The 15,155-nt window shown below is 45.4% G+C and overlaps 1 protein-coding gene across 3 annotated transcripts in view; it reads right to left on the bottom strand.

Moving 5' to 3' along the window:
• The window catches only part of ANK2 (ankyrin 2), an 812,025-nt gene that overhangs the window by 506,106 nt on the left and 290,764 nt on the right, over positions 1-15,155 (bottom strand). The window contains exon 1 of one of the 3 annotated variants that reach the window (XM_075349525.1): positions 4,976-5,136. The exons of the other annotated variants lie outside the window; for them this stretch is intronic. Within the exon in view, the coding sequence (XP_075205640.1) occupies positions 4,976-5,059 (84 nt within the window). The 5' untranslated portion in view covers positions 5,060-5,136. Of the gene's footprint in view, positions 1-4,975; positions 5,137-15,155 lie in introns of those variants that run through there. 3 annotated transcript variants of the gene reach the window in all.

The following is a 15,155-nucleotide window of genomic DNA, read 5'->3' as shown; positions in this document are numbered from 1 at the left end:
GAACATCATTTCACCATAAACCAGTTGCAACCAAGTACTTTCCAAAATATTTCAGATAGAGAAGTGAAAATACTTGTCAAAAGTGTTGTCCAGTAGTGATGAACCACCTACGGAGAGCTACAGAAAGACTTTGAATCATCAGGTACAATTGTTTCAAAGAAAACAATAAGTAATACACTCAACCTCCATGGCTTGTATGCACGCTCACCACGCAAGACTCCATTACTGAACCAAAATCATGTTCAAGCGCGTTTAAGATTTGATCAACAACATTTAGACGAGACTGTGAAATACTAGGAGAATACAGACTGGTCCGATGAGACCAAAATTAAACTCTTTCAATTCCACAATACACACCACATTTGGAGGCCAAAAGGCACTGAACATCACCCTAAAAACACCAAACCAACAGTGAAGTTTGGAGGTGGGAACATCATGGCATGGGGCTGGACAAGTGTATTCCGATGGGTGGCAGTGGTCTGTGTTTGGCTCTTCTTTTGTCCCCATAATTGATGACTCTCCAGCGCTGGTTGATTTGGCTGATATTTCCTACATCATCCACAGATAGATAACAAGAGCTGTGCAGGTGCCACAGACTCTGGATGACGTAGGAGACGTCCGCCACTTCGAACAAGACAGGAGGTCGGCGACTGCAGGGAGAGAGGAGGCACCGAACACAAGACAGAGACAATCACTGGACTGGATCACACTGATTAGCATATGAAGGGGTATTTTCTTAAGTATGCGGTTGAGGTTGGCACTTATCAACACGTTGCTGGAGTGCGGTTCAAGATGACTTAAAGGTGGTGGATTTAGTTTGCATAGGGAAAATCTGGTGACAGGTTCCCTTTAAGGCTGAATAGTGTAATGTGACCAGGGTGTAAGTTTATGTTGAAAATAAATTCACCATATTTTATCTAAAATGTGATAAAAAAAAACCCCAAAAATGTATTTAACCCTAGAATGTGCAACCATAGAAATCTACAATAGAAAACAAGTAGCCTAGCAGGCCTGCGAGGCCCCAGGTATGTGTTCTAGGGTTAAGATACATACGATTCAAATCCCAAATATAAGTCTCTCAATGAAAACATGGATAAATAATAAAATATATAATAGCAGTTCCTCTGAAGATCTGTTCTCTAATCTAAGTTCCTGATGTATCATTTATTGTTTACTTTCTTTTTGTCTTGTGGTATTACCGTAATTGTTGTTTTTTGCCATTAGATTCTTCAAAATGGTGCATGTGATTCGTGAATTTGGCACAAAGTGAAAAATGGCCTTATTTTCCTGTCTTGAAATGTTTCTGTGACTTGGCAAAATAGGGCAAAAAAACACATGCAAGTACATATAAAATAGACTTCAAAAAGGGCGCAAATAGAATAATTGGGGGTACACAAAAAATGGGGCAAAGCGCACAAAACAAGATAAAAACAGGTGCAAAGGTCATGATGAATTGGGGACTACGTGTCCCAAGGTGATAAGCCAATTCCTCTCTGGCCATGAGACAACTGGCTGCAGCAGAAGGACAAAAAGACTGTTAACCCTTCACCCCTATGACATGCCCGGGAGAAAACGGAATAGATCAGCGGAGGATTAACCCTTGTGTTCTTTGCAGGATTTCATAAACACTGTTTTAGGAAATGACTAAGGCGACTCCGGGATGCTGGACTTCACGGCAGAGTGGCAAAAAAAAGCCATATCTGAGACTGGCTAATAAAAGGAAAAGATTAAAATGAGCAAAAGAACACAGACATTGGACAGAGGAAGATTGGAAAAGAGTGTTATGGACAGACAAATCAAAGTTTGAGGCATTTAGATCACAAAGAAGAATATTTGTGAGACGCAGAACTACTGAAAAGATGCTGGAAGAGTGCCTGACGCCATCTGTCAAGCATGGTGGAGGTAATGTGATGGTCTGGGGTTGCTTTGGTGCTGGTAAAGTGGGAGATTTGTACAAGGTAAAAGGGATTTTGAATAAGGCAGGCTATCACTCCATTTTGCAACACCATGCCATATCCTGTAGACAGCGCTTGATTGGAGCCAATTTCATCCTACAACAGGACAATGACCCAAAGCAGACCTCCAAATTATGCATGAACTATTTAGGGAAGAAGCAGGCAGCTGGTATTCTATCTGTAATGGAGTGGTCAGCCCAGTCACCAGACCTCAACCCTATTGAGCTGTTGTGGGAGCAGCTTGACCGTATGGTACGCAAAAAGTGCCCATTAAGCCAATCCAACTTGTGGAAGGCTTCTGGAAGTATGGGGTGAAATATCTCCAGATTACCGCAGCAAATTAACAGCTAGAATGCCACAGGTCTGAAAAGCTGGAATTGCTGCAAAGGAGCATTCTGTGACGAAAGCAAAGTTTGAAGGATAAAATTATTTCAAGTAAAAATCATTATTTCTAACCTCGTCAATGTCTGGACGATATTTTCTATTCATTATGCAATTCATTTGATAAATAAAAGTATGATTTTTCATGGAGAAGACAAAATTATCTGGGTGACCCCAAACTTTTGAACTGTAGTGTTTATAAACACTTGATTTTTTTTTTTAAGGATTCATGATGAATGATGACCGGCCAGCACGGGCCTAACAGCATTTGGACATCAGTCATTGGCACACACTATTAAGTGCCCATTGATCCCCTCATTGCTTCTCAGTAACTGGTAGTGAGGAAGGGAAAGCGTTTACTACCACAAACAGAACCAAAGTATGACGACAAGCCAGGGGCACGACAACCACCAGCACCAATATGGCGCCACCACCTGATCTTCCAACCACCGGGTCAATGCTGCCTTTATATAGTTTGTACATTAGAAATCACAGTCTGGGTGACGCTCACCATTCACACTGGGATATGGTATAAGTTGTTTTAATAATCTGAGTATTTTGAAAAATTATCCAAAATATAAAGGTCAGAATTTGCCCGGTGGTTGTTTTTTGTTTTGTAAATATATAATAACTGTAACATCACATTTGTGACAACAATTGTCACCAAAACCTTCCATCCCTGCGCCAACCAAGAAGAGCGATCAATAGAAGTCCACCACTGAGAAACAGGTACAACTCAAGGGTCAATTAATATGTGAGTGTGCGCTATCCTCACAATACGGATCCGGTTTATGGGGCGCCAGCTGACGGAAATCAGGTATCAATATCGGACATTGGTCTCTGGCAGAAGGACACGTAGGAGTAGAAACACTTTATGTATAAGTTTATCGAGAACCTGCCCTCAATTCCAAACCCTTTGTACCACCCTACTGATCGGGCAGAGCATGTAACACGGGGCCCTGTGCGGCTGGTAAATGTGTGGCACAAGCTTTCCCAGGGATTACATGGAAGCGTCAGGTTTGTGCCATTTTTCTATTCATCCCTCCCCCTCCTCCATGTCTACAGGAAAGTGTTGCTTTTTGTAGCCAGCACCTGAGCTCCGCTACCGAGGACAGAGCGGAGAGGTGAGGCTATATCCAGGAACACACTGAAGGCTGATATGGATGTGATGAAAAGGTTCCCAATGCTCCTCTATATTGTATGTACGGCTGTACGGTGTAAGACCGGGTGTGGCCAGTATACGGCGTATACATTGTACAGCTTCCCAGAGCCATGGAGGAATCTGCCCAATTATTAGCCCTCTGTAAGATGGGATCTATGAGCGTCACAGGTGGCAGGTACATACACAGTCAGCTCAGCTACATCGCACAGTCAGCTCAACTACATCGCACAGTCAGCTCAGCTACATCGCACAGTCAGCTCAGCTACATCACAGTCAGCTCAGCTACATCACACATCCAGCTCAGCTACATCGCACAGTCAGCTCAACTACATCGCACAGTCAGCTCAACTACATCGCACAGTCAGCTCAGCTACATCACAGTCAGCTCAGCTACATCACACATCCAGCTCAGCTACATCACAGTCAGCTCAGCTACATCGCACAGTCAGGTCTGCTACATCGCACAGTCAGCTCAGCTACATTCAGTTCAGCTACATCGCACAGTCAGCTCTGCTATATTGCACAGTCAGCTCAGGTACATCGCACAGTCAGCTCAGCTACATCTCACAGTCAGCTCAGCTACATCTCACAGTCAGGTCTGCTACATCTCACAGTCAGGTCTGCTACATCTCACAGTCAGGTCTGCTACATCGCACAGTCAGCTCAGCTACATCTCACAGTCAGGTCTGCTACATCGCACAGTCAGCTCAGCTACATCTCACAGTCAGGTCTGCTACATCGCACAGTCAGCTCAGCTACATCTCACAGTCAGCTCTGCTACATTGCAGTCAGCTCTGCTACATTGCAGTCAGCTCTGCTACATCAGCTCAGCTACACCGCACAGTCAGCTCTGCTATATTGCAATCAGCTCAGGTACATCTCACAGTCTGCTCTGCTATATTACAGTCAACACTGCTACATCTCACAGTCAGCTGAGGTACATCACACAGTCAGCTCTGCTACATCATACAGTCAGCTCTGCTACATCATACAGTCAGCTCTGCTACATCATACAGTCAGCTCTGCTACATCGCACAGTCAGCTCTGCTACATCATACAGTCAGCTCTGCTACATCGCACAGTCAGCTCTGCTACATCATACAGTCAGCTCTGCTACATCATACAGTCAGCTCTGCTACATCGCACAGTCAGCTCTGCTACATCACACAAACAACTCAGCTACATCATACAGTCAGCTCAGCTACATCATACAGTCAGCTCAGCTACATCATACAGTCAGCTCAGCTACATCATACAGTCAGCTCAGCTACATCATACAGTCAGCTCAGCTACATCATACAGTCAGCTCAGCTACATCATACAGTCAGCTCAGCTACATCATACAGTCAGCTCAGCTACATCCTCTTCCCAGCACAGCAGCGGGGCTAATAACACATTACAGCTGAACTTGTGCGCGCACTGCCTGAGGAGAGCCCATGCTGTGGAGCCTCCCTGTGCCCAGCTCTGCCCCCGGTACCTTTCGGGGCCTTTTCCTCCGTAGGTTGGTGCCGTTGTGTCTCTCCGCTCCATCCGTCTTGGCGGTCCCGTCCTCGCTCATCATGTTCTGCCACTTTCCCCAGCTCGCAGCGCTGCCATGAAACCTCTCCCAGCGCGGACCACTGTGCGCTGACTACAGGCGCGGGGAGGAGGAGAGGAGGCACGTTACCATGGCAGCGGCTGCCACAAATGTTTATCTGCTGCATTGTTAAATCTGATTCAGCCAATTACCGCCAGGATCTGCTCCCTCCACAGAGGAGGACGCGCAGGAGGCACACAAAGGAGCAGAAGCTGCCCCACTCCATCCATTATACCACAGGTATACTGGGGAAGGGGACAACAACATCACAGAGGGCTCAGCCGGATCTGTACACCCGGACAGACAGAGGCATCATGACAGACAGACAGACAGACAGACAGATAGATAGAGGGATAGATAGATAGATAGATAGATAGAGGGATAGATAGAGATAGAGGGATAGATAGATGGATGGATGGATAGATAGATAGATAGAGATAGAGGGATAGATAGATGGATGGATGGATGGATGGATGGATGGATAGATAGATAGATAGATAGATAGATAGATAGATAGATAGATAGATAGATAGAGGGATAGATAGATAGATAGATAGATAGATAGAGATAGAGGGATAGATAGATAGATAGAGGGATAGATATATGGATAGATAGATAGATAGATAGATAGATAGATAGATAGATAGATAGATAGATAGATAGATAGATAGGTAGATAGGTAGATAGATAGATAGATAGACAGAGGGATAGATAGAGGGATAGATAGATAGAGGGATAGATATATGGATAGATAGATAGATAGATAGGTAGATAGATAGAGACAGATAGAGGGATAGATATATAGAGATAGATAGATAGATAGATAGATAGATAGAGGGATAGATATATGGATAGATAGATAGATAGATAGATAGATAGGTAGATAGATAGATAGAGATAGATAGATAGATAGATAGATAGATAGATGGATAGATAGATAGACAGATAGAGGGATAGATAGATAGGTAGATAGATAGATAGAGATAGATAGATAGATAGATAGGTAGATAGATAGATAGAGACAGATAGAGATAGATAGATAGATAGATAGATAGATAGATGGATAGATAGACAGATAGAGGGATATATCGATAGATAGATAGATAGACAGATAGAGGGATAGATAGAGGGATAGATATATGGATAGATAGATAGACAGATAGAGGGATAGATAGAGGGATAGATAGATAGAGGGATAGATAGATAGATAGATAGATAGATAGATAGATAGACAGATAGAGGGATATATCGATAGATAGATAGATAGATAGATAGATTGAGGGATAGATAGATAGATAGAGATAGACAGAGATAGATAGATACATAGATAGATAGATAGAGGGATAGATAGATAGATAGATAGAGATAGATAGATGGATAGATAGCTAGAGGGATAGATAGAGGGATAGATAGAGGGATAGATAGAGGGATAGATAGAGGGATAGATAGATAGATAGATAGATAGATTTCTAGCAGGAGCCCGTGTGACTGAGTACAGTACCAGCCGTACACTGGGCCCTATGTGGACTTACACATCAGATTGTAGTTAGTTAATGTTTGAACACAACTAAATGAATGTTGAATGATCATTTGTTTCTATTGGTGATTAGAGTTCATGGTGATCAGTAATTTCAGGGCCACGTGCCCACAAAATTTTCAGGCCCCATTGAGACTCCACCCGAGCTCCACCTCCACCCTTCAAACCTTCCACAGTCCCACCACCACTTTTGGAAAAACTTTCTCCTGCACAGCACCTATGTATAATATCCCCACACACACACTCTTCTCTATATAATATCTCTCCCACACACACACTGCCCCTCTGTATAATATCCCCCCACACACTTCTCCTCTGTATAATATCCCCAACCCACACTGCCCCTCTGTATAATATCCCCCCACACACACACTGCCTCTCTATATAATATCCCCCACACACTTCTCTGTATATCCCCAACACACACTGCCCCTCTGTATAATATCCCCCACACACTGCCCCTCTGTATATTATCACTCCCACACACACACTGCCTCTCTGTATAATATCCCCCACACACACCACACATTGCCTCTCTGTATAATATCCCCCAAACACTTCTCTGTATAATATCTCCAACACACACTGCCCATCAGTATAATATCTCCACACACACACACACACACACACACACACACACACACACACACGGTATAATACACACTTTGTACTATACTACTGTATAATACACACTTTTAATACACACACACTGTATAATACACACACTTCTGTATAATATCCCTCACATACGCTGTCCCTCTGTATACTATCTCCCCACACACAAGCTGCCCCCTTTATAATATCCTCCCACACAGTGTCCCTCTGTATATCGCCCTCCACACATTAACCCTCTGTATACTATTTCCCACACACACACACTTCCCCACTGTATAATATTATATTGGTATATATTTCCTCCTCCTGGCATATATGTAGTACCAAGGCACGTTATAAAACTTGGGGTTATTCAGCTTGGAAAAACGAATGCTTAGGAGCGATCTTACTACAATGTATAAATATATAAGGGACAATACAGAAACCTTGCATATGATTGTTTTACACCTAAACCTGCGATGGTAAGAAAGGGGCTTCCTCTACTGCTAGAGGACAGAAGGTTTAAAGGGAACCTGTCACCAGTTTTTTGCCCTGTAAGCTGCGGCCACAAGTGGGCTCTTATATACAGCATTCTAACATGCTGTATATAAGAGTCCAGACCGCTGTGTAGAATGTAAAAAGCACTTTATAATACTCACCTAAACCAGTCACTGTGGTGGATGTGGCTGAAATGGACATCTTCGTCCTCCGGTGCCGGCGCCTCCTTTTTCAGCCATCTTTGTCCTCCTTCTGAAGCCTGTGTGCATGACGCGTCAACGTCATACACACTCGCCGATCCCACTCATGCGCACTACAATACTTTGATCTGCCCTGCTCAGAGCAGATCAAAGTGCGCCTGCTCAGGACCTGAATGCCGGCGAGTGTGTATGATGTCGGACGTGTCATGCACTGCGGCTTCAGAAGATGGAGGACAAAGATGGCCGAAAGAGGCGGCGCCGGCCCCGGAGGACGAAGACGCCCATTTGAGCCACATCCAACACAGCGACCGGTCTAGGTGAGTGTTATAAAGTGTTTTTTATGTTCTACACAGCGGTCTGGGCTCTTATATACAGCATGTTAGAATGCTGTATATAAAAGCCCACTGGTGGTGGCCGTAGCTTATAGGGCAAAAAACTGGTGACAGGTTCCGTTTAATCCTAATCACAGACACAGGTTCCTTACTGTAAGAGCATTGAGACTATGGAGCTCTCTACCACATGACGTGATAGTGGTTGATTCACTTGAGGGTCTGGGTGCCTTTCTTGAATAATAAGATAAGTTATTACAGGTTATGGGTACTAATTTTTGGGATGTTGACCCAGTGAACTAGCCTGATTGGATGTTTTTTGGCCAATACTGGACTCTTACTACAGTACCCTCTGCAATGCCATAATGGCACCTGACTCCTTAGGTGGGTTACCTATGAAGGCCTGCAGAGACATCAATGTAAACACAAGTAGTTATAAACTCAGATACTAATTCTTACATTACATGTCTGCAGTGTTCTTCCTACAATGTGTACAGTCATTTATACATTCAGGAACAGTTTAAAGTCTTAATGTTTTTTCTTAGATAGGTATAAGCCTACACAATAAGCAGCTAACTGTGGGTGTTAAGAGATTTAACAAGTAAGTTGTACACAGCAAGTGTTCCTTACACAGTATAAGCCCCACTGAGAGAATTCCTTGTAGCTGGAGGTGGGTTGATTGTGAACTGTCACAGCCCACATGCCATTAAAGTATAGGTTTCTATGACAGATCCTGATAATTAAGGCTTTTGGGTTACATTTAAATTAGAATAAAACTGTTATACTTAATAAACCATTACATAAATGCATGACACAAATACCTGAAATGCAAAAATATATTTACGTGAAAGGGTTTTCCAATTCAGAAACCCCAGGTCCCTAGATGTAGTTTTTTTTAAAAGCAAACTGTTCTTTACTCATCCTCCCCAGGTCCAGCACTGAATCTCCGCCACTGCTCCTGTACCGCCCCGCGCTCGGCTGCAGCCGAGCCACTCGGATCCGGGCTCGTTGGTGGGTGGCTCGAGCGCCTCCGGACCCATGGTCACTTCGCTCTGAAACGGGATGCTGGCGCTTTTGGTGGGGGTTAGGTAGGTGCACGGCTGGAGCAGCGCTTGAGTTCGTGACGCCACCCACGGGATGTGGTGAAGGTAGACACCACCGCTGCAGTTACGGGGCACCCGGGGGAGATGTTATGCAGCAAGTTGTTAACCCCTCCGTGGGCAGGGATGGTGGCCCCGGGGCCCAATGGGGGTAGCTGAGCGGTTCAGGGCGGTGCGCGGCCGGATGGCACTGTTGTACTCACTGTTATTGACACACACAAGTCTCTGGTAAACCAAGTTGATGGTGGTTGGTGCCCGCAGCCAGCTGCGTCTGGTCCCCCACACGGTTCGGTGGTCTTGGCCTTTCTCCTGCACCGTGTTGTGTACTTGGGCTGCCTACGCTTCAGCGACGGGAGTCTGCTCCCTGGCTTTGTGGATGGCGGGAGAGCTCTTTTGCCCGCAGATGCTGGCCTGTGGGATCTCTCTGCCTGTGCGGTGGCTTTCTATCCCCCTCGTTGGGCTGTTGCCTTCAGTCGGGACTTGGGTGGGAAAGGACCTATAGTCCAGACCGCAATCAGTTAGTTAACTCAGTCCAGTGGATTCTGGACCTCGTTTCAGGGTCTGAGTATTCCCATGTGTGCTCCGGTTTCCGAGTCGGTTCCCCGGGTCGGTATCGGCGGGCCACTACCCTGTCCCGGTCCACCACGGTTCCACCGAGCCATCTTCCCGGCTCCTGCAGACTAAGGCCACCGTTTGCCTCCTAGCCTAAGGTGCCCGGGCTCCAACCCCGACACCTGTCAGACTCCTCTCTCTACTCACTGACTGACTTGTCAGACTCGACTAAACTGCTTTTCCTGCCTCAGGCCCTCTGAACTCCTCGGTGGGAGTGGCCAACCGCCTGGCTCCGCCCCCTAGTGTGTCCATCAAGCACTGAGAGAGGTGACTAGGGTTTTAATGGTTGGTTGATGACACCTTTTTGGGGGACAGGTGTAGTACGGGGGTCTATCTGTGACTACCTGGCTAGTCCAGGGCGTCACACTCCCAGTGTCTGTTATTGTCTCAGCATTGCCATCACATAAACAATGCTGCAGTCAGTGGTTTTGGCGCACTTTAAGCATTGGCGGAGACTCCGCACTGGACCTGAGGAGGGGAATAAAGCACAGTTTGTTTGTTTTTAAGACAAACTGCACCTGAATGGCAAGGTTTTTCTTTAAGCTGGAAAACTCCTTTAAATATAAAGGTAATTGAGTAATGATGCATTTAGTTGTTTTGATTTTGCCTCGTCAATGCACCATTAACGAGCGATGATAGACTAAATACACCTCATTCGGCGTTTGTTAAACATTCGGTTTACACAGGCTGAAGAACAATGATAGAAACGGAATGAGCACTAATGATTGTTCTATCCCCCATACAGTATCACAGTATAGGCAGCATATTCCCTGTTTACACAGGACAATGTACTGCCGATAACAGTCATATTTTTTACAACATAAATAACATCACCCGAAAAAACAAGCATTCTGCTCATTTGTCATGTGATCACTCACATTTTTTCATTTGTGGATAATCGGGAAGCAGCGTTCCTATGAATGCTTATTTAACAATTATCTACTGGTGTAAATGTACAATAGACTAAGCCTATTTTTAATAGAGCCCTAAATACCAGAACATGGTGCCTGGACATGATTAGTGTTCAATTCTACGGCACAATTAAAATTAATACCTTAGTGCAAAAAGAGAAAGGTCTGTAGAGCTGGAAGGATTACCGCTACAGGAACAAGGGTAAAGGACTAGGGCTACAGGAACAAGGGTAAAGGAACAGGACTACAGGAACAAGGCTAAAGGAACAAGGGTAAAGAAAAAGTCTAAAGTTAAAAGACTAAAAGAACAAGGCTACAGGAACAAGGCTAAAGGAATAAGGGTAAAGGAATAGGGCTACAGGAACAAGGCTAAAGGAACAGGGCTACAGGAACAGGGCTAAAGGAACAAGGCTAAAGGAACAGGGCTGCAGGAACAAGGCTAAAGGAACAGGGCTACAGGAACAAGGCTAAAGGAACAAGGCTAAAGGAATAAGGGTAAAGGAACAAGGCTAAAGGAACAGGGCTACAGGAACAGGGCTAAAGGAACAGGGCTGCAGGAACAAGGCTAAAGGAACAGGGCTACAGGAACAAGGCTAAAGGAACAAGGCTAAAGGAATAAGGTTAAAGGAATAGGGCTACAGGAACAAGGCTAAAAGGAACAGGGCTAAATGAACAGGGCTAAAGGATAAGGCTACAGGAACAAGGCGAAAGTAACAGGGCTACAGGAACAGGGCTAAAGGAACAGGGCTAAAGGAACAGGGCTAAAGGAACAGGGCTACAGGAACAAGGCTACAAAAACAGGGCTAAAGGAACAGGGCTAAAGGAACAGGGCTACAGGAACAAGGCTACAAAAACAAGGCTACAGGAACAAGGCTACAGGAACAAGGCTACAGGAACAGGGCTAAAGGAACAAGGCTACAGGAACAGGGCTAAAGGAACAAGGCTAAAGGAACAAGGCTAAAGGAACAAGGCTACAGGAACAGGGCTAAAGGAACAAGGCTACAGGAACAGGGCTAAAGGAACAAGGCTACAGGAACAGGGCTAAAGGAACAAGGCTACAGGAACAGGGCTAAAGGAACAAGGCTACAGGAATAGGGCTACAGGAACAAGGCTAAAGGAACAGCGCTACAGGAACAAGGTAAAGGAACAGGGCTACAGGAACAAGACTAAAAAAACAAGGCTACAGGAACAAGGCTAAAGGAACAAGGCTAAAGGAATAAGAGTAAAGGAATAGGGCTACAGGAACAAGGCTAAAGGAACAGGGCTACAGGAACAGGGCTACAGGAACAGGGCTACAGGAACAGGGCTAAAGGAACAGGGCTAAATGAACAGGGCTACAGGAAGAAGGCTAAAGCAATAGGGCTACAGGAACAAGGATAAAGGAATAGGGCTACAGGAACAAGGCTAAAGGAACAGGGCTACAGGAAAAAGGCTAAAGTAATAGGGCTACAGGAACAAAGCTAAAGGAACAGGGCTACAGGAACAAGGCTAAAGGAACAGGTCTACAGGAACAAGGCTAAAGGAAAAGGAGTACAGGAACAAGCCTAAAGGAACAAGGATAAAGTTAAAAGACTAAAAGAACAAGGCTTCAGGAACATGGTTAAAGGAACAAGGCTAAAGAAATAGGGCTAAAGGAACAAGGCTAAACAAACAAATCTAAACAAACAAGGCTAAAAGAACAAGGCTAATGGAACAAAGCTAAACTAACAAGGCTAAAGAGACAAGGCTAAAGGAGCAAATCTAAACAAACAAGGTTAAAAGAACAAGACATAACCTAACCTAACAAGGCTAAGGGGTACTTCACACACAGCGAGATCGCTGCTGAGTCACGGTTTTTGTGACGCAGCAGTGACCTCATTAGCGATCTCGCTGTGTGTGACACTGAGCAGCGATATGGCCCCTGCTGTGAGATCACTGCTCGTTACACACAGCCCTGGTTCGTTTTTTTATTGTTGCTCTCCCGCTGATAAGCACACATCGCTGTGTGTGACAGCGAGAGAGCAACAATCCTGAATGTGCAGGGAGCAGGAGCCGGCATCTGACAGCCTGCGGTAAGCTGTAACCAAGGTAAACATCGGGTAACCAAGGTGGTTACCCGATATTTACCTTCGTTACCAGCCTCCGCAGCTCTCACACTGCCAGTGCTGGCTCCTGCTCCCTGCACACGCTAAGCTAAGCGGTGTGCGCTGGTAACTAAGGTAAACATCGGGTAACCATACCTGATGTTTACCTTAGTTACCAGTGTCCGCAGCTTCCAGACGCCGGCTCCGTGCAAGCGCAGCGTCGCTTGCACGTCGCTGCTGGCTGGGGGCTGGTCACTGGTCACTGGTGAGATCTGCCTGTTTGACAGCTCACCAGCGACCATGTAGCGATGCAGCAGCGATCCTGACCAGGTCAGATTGCTGGTGGGATCGCTGCTGCATCGCTAAAGTGTGACGGTACCCTAAAGGAGCAAATCTAAAGGATCAATGCTAAAGTGAGAAGGCTAAAGGAACAAGGCTAAAGGGACAAGGCTAAAGGAACAATTCTAAAGGAACAATGCCAAAGCGAAAAGGCTAAAGGAACCAGGCTAAAGTAAAAAGGCAAAAGAAACTAGGCTAGAAGAACATGGCTAAAGGAACATTGCTAAAGAAACAAGTCTAAAGTAACAAGGCTTAAGCTCATGTATATTGGTATCAGCAAATAACACATTAAAGCTGGGTTCACACATAGCGACAACGACGTCGCTGTTACGTCACCATTTTCTGTGATGCAACAGCGACCTTGTAAGTCGCTGTTATGATCGCTGCTTAGCTGTCAAACACAGCAGAAGCAGCAGCGATCATAATGACACGCGTCGCTGTGCTACATGTGCAGAGAGCAGGGAGCCGCGCACACTGCTTAGCGCTGGCTCCCTGCACTCCTAGCTACAGTACACATCGGGTTAATTACCCGATGTGTACTGCAGCTACATGTGCAGAGAGCAGGGAGCCGCGCACACTGCTTAGCGCTGGCTCCCTGCACTCCTAGCTACAGTACATATCAGGTTAATTACCCGATGTGTACTGCAGCTACATGTGCAGAGAGCAGGGAGCCGGCACTGGCAGCGAAGGCGGACGCTGGTAACGAAGGTAAATATCAGGTAACCAGGGAAAGGTCTTCCCTTGGTTACCCGATGTTTACCGTGGTTACAGCTTACCGCAGCTGCCAGACGCCGGCTCCTGCTCCCTGCTCACTTCATTTCGTCGCTCTCTCGCTGTCACACACAGCGATGTGTGCGTCACAGCGGGAGAGCGACGACCAAAAAATGAAGCTGGACATTCAGCAACGACCAGCGACCTCACAGCAGGGGCCAGGTCGTTGCTGGATGTGACACACAGCGACAGCGACGGGACGTCGCTGCAACGTCACAGAAAATGGTGACGTAGCAGCGACCTCGTTGTCGCTGTGTGTGACACCACCCTAAGGCAGATTTACTAATCAAATTACACTAGAATTCTAGCAGGAAAAGGTGCTTGAGATAAGTTGCACTATATTGTGCCAATATTTTGTTCTGGAGTAAGTCAACCAAGTGGTGGTATAAACAAAGGTCAAATTGTTTAAAGGTGCACCAAATGCATCATCTGTCATAAGCCATCTTTACTCACAGGGGATAAGAATCTGTCCTAGTCATGTAATGCAGAAGCACAGGACTCATTCCAAAACATTCCACTTATCACTTTACTGTAATAGTACACTTACACTGCACAATTACACAATTTATACTGCACAATTATTGGGAGCTGCACGATTATCCAAGGAGCTCTCGTTACCAAAAATAATGTAATGTAAACAGGCTGCCAATCACCTAATGAAAGAACAAAACCCTTGTTTACTGGGTAGAATAATCTTTTGGTTTTCACAAAGCATTATCATTCTCAGCAGCACATCATCCTGTGTGAGTAGGACCTGCACTGCCGAGAACAATGGCAGCCTATGCACACAAAACAATGTATCTGTTGATTGTTGCGAATTGGTGGTCCTGTAAGGTGCACATTGGCAGATATAAATGAACCATTATAATCCAAATACATAATTATAGGGAATTTAGATTGTGAGCCTCAATGTCACGGTCATCCCCCTGTTTTTGGAGACTAGTGACAGCTTTCGGACTGTAGCCTCGTATCTCCATCTGGTTATCCATATTTAAACATGGTTTAGTTTCCTTTGGTGCCTAAACAGTTAATGTCAGTTTTACTGCTAGCAGCTTCTCTAGCAGTCTCTAGCCGAGTGCTTCAACTGCAGTAGCTTTGTAGTCACGCCCTTCAGGTTTAAATGGAGG

This window comes from Anomaloglossus baeobatrachus, chromosome 1 (genome assembly GCF_048569485.1).
Source record: "Anomaloglossus baeobatrachus isolate aAnoBae1 chromosome 1, aAnoBae1.hap1, whole genome shotgun sequence".
Lineage (NCBI taxonomy): Eukaryota > Metazoa > Chordata > Amphibia > Anura > Aromobatidae > Anomaloglossus > Anomaloglossus baeobatrachus.
The sequence above is the reverse complement of the archived record's forward strand: the minus strand, read 5'-3'. Positions and strand labels throughout refer to the sequence as shown.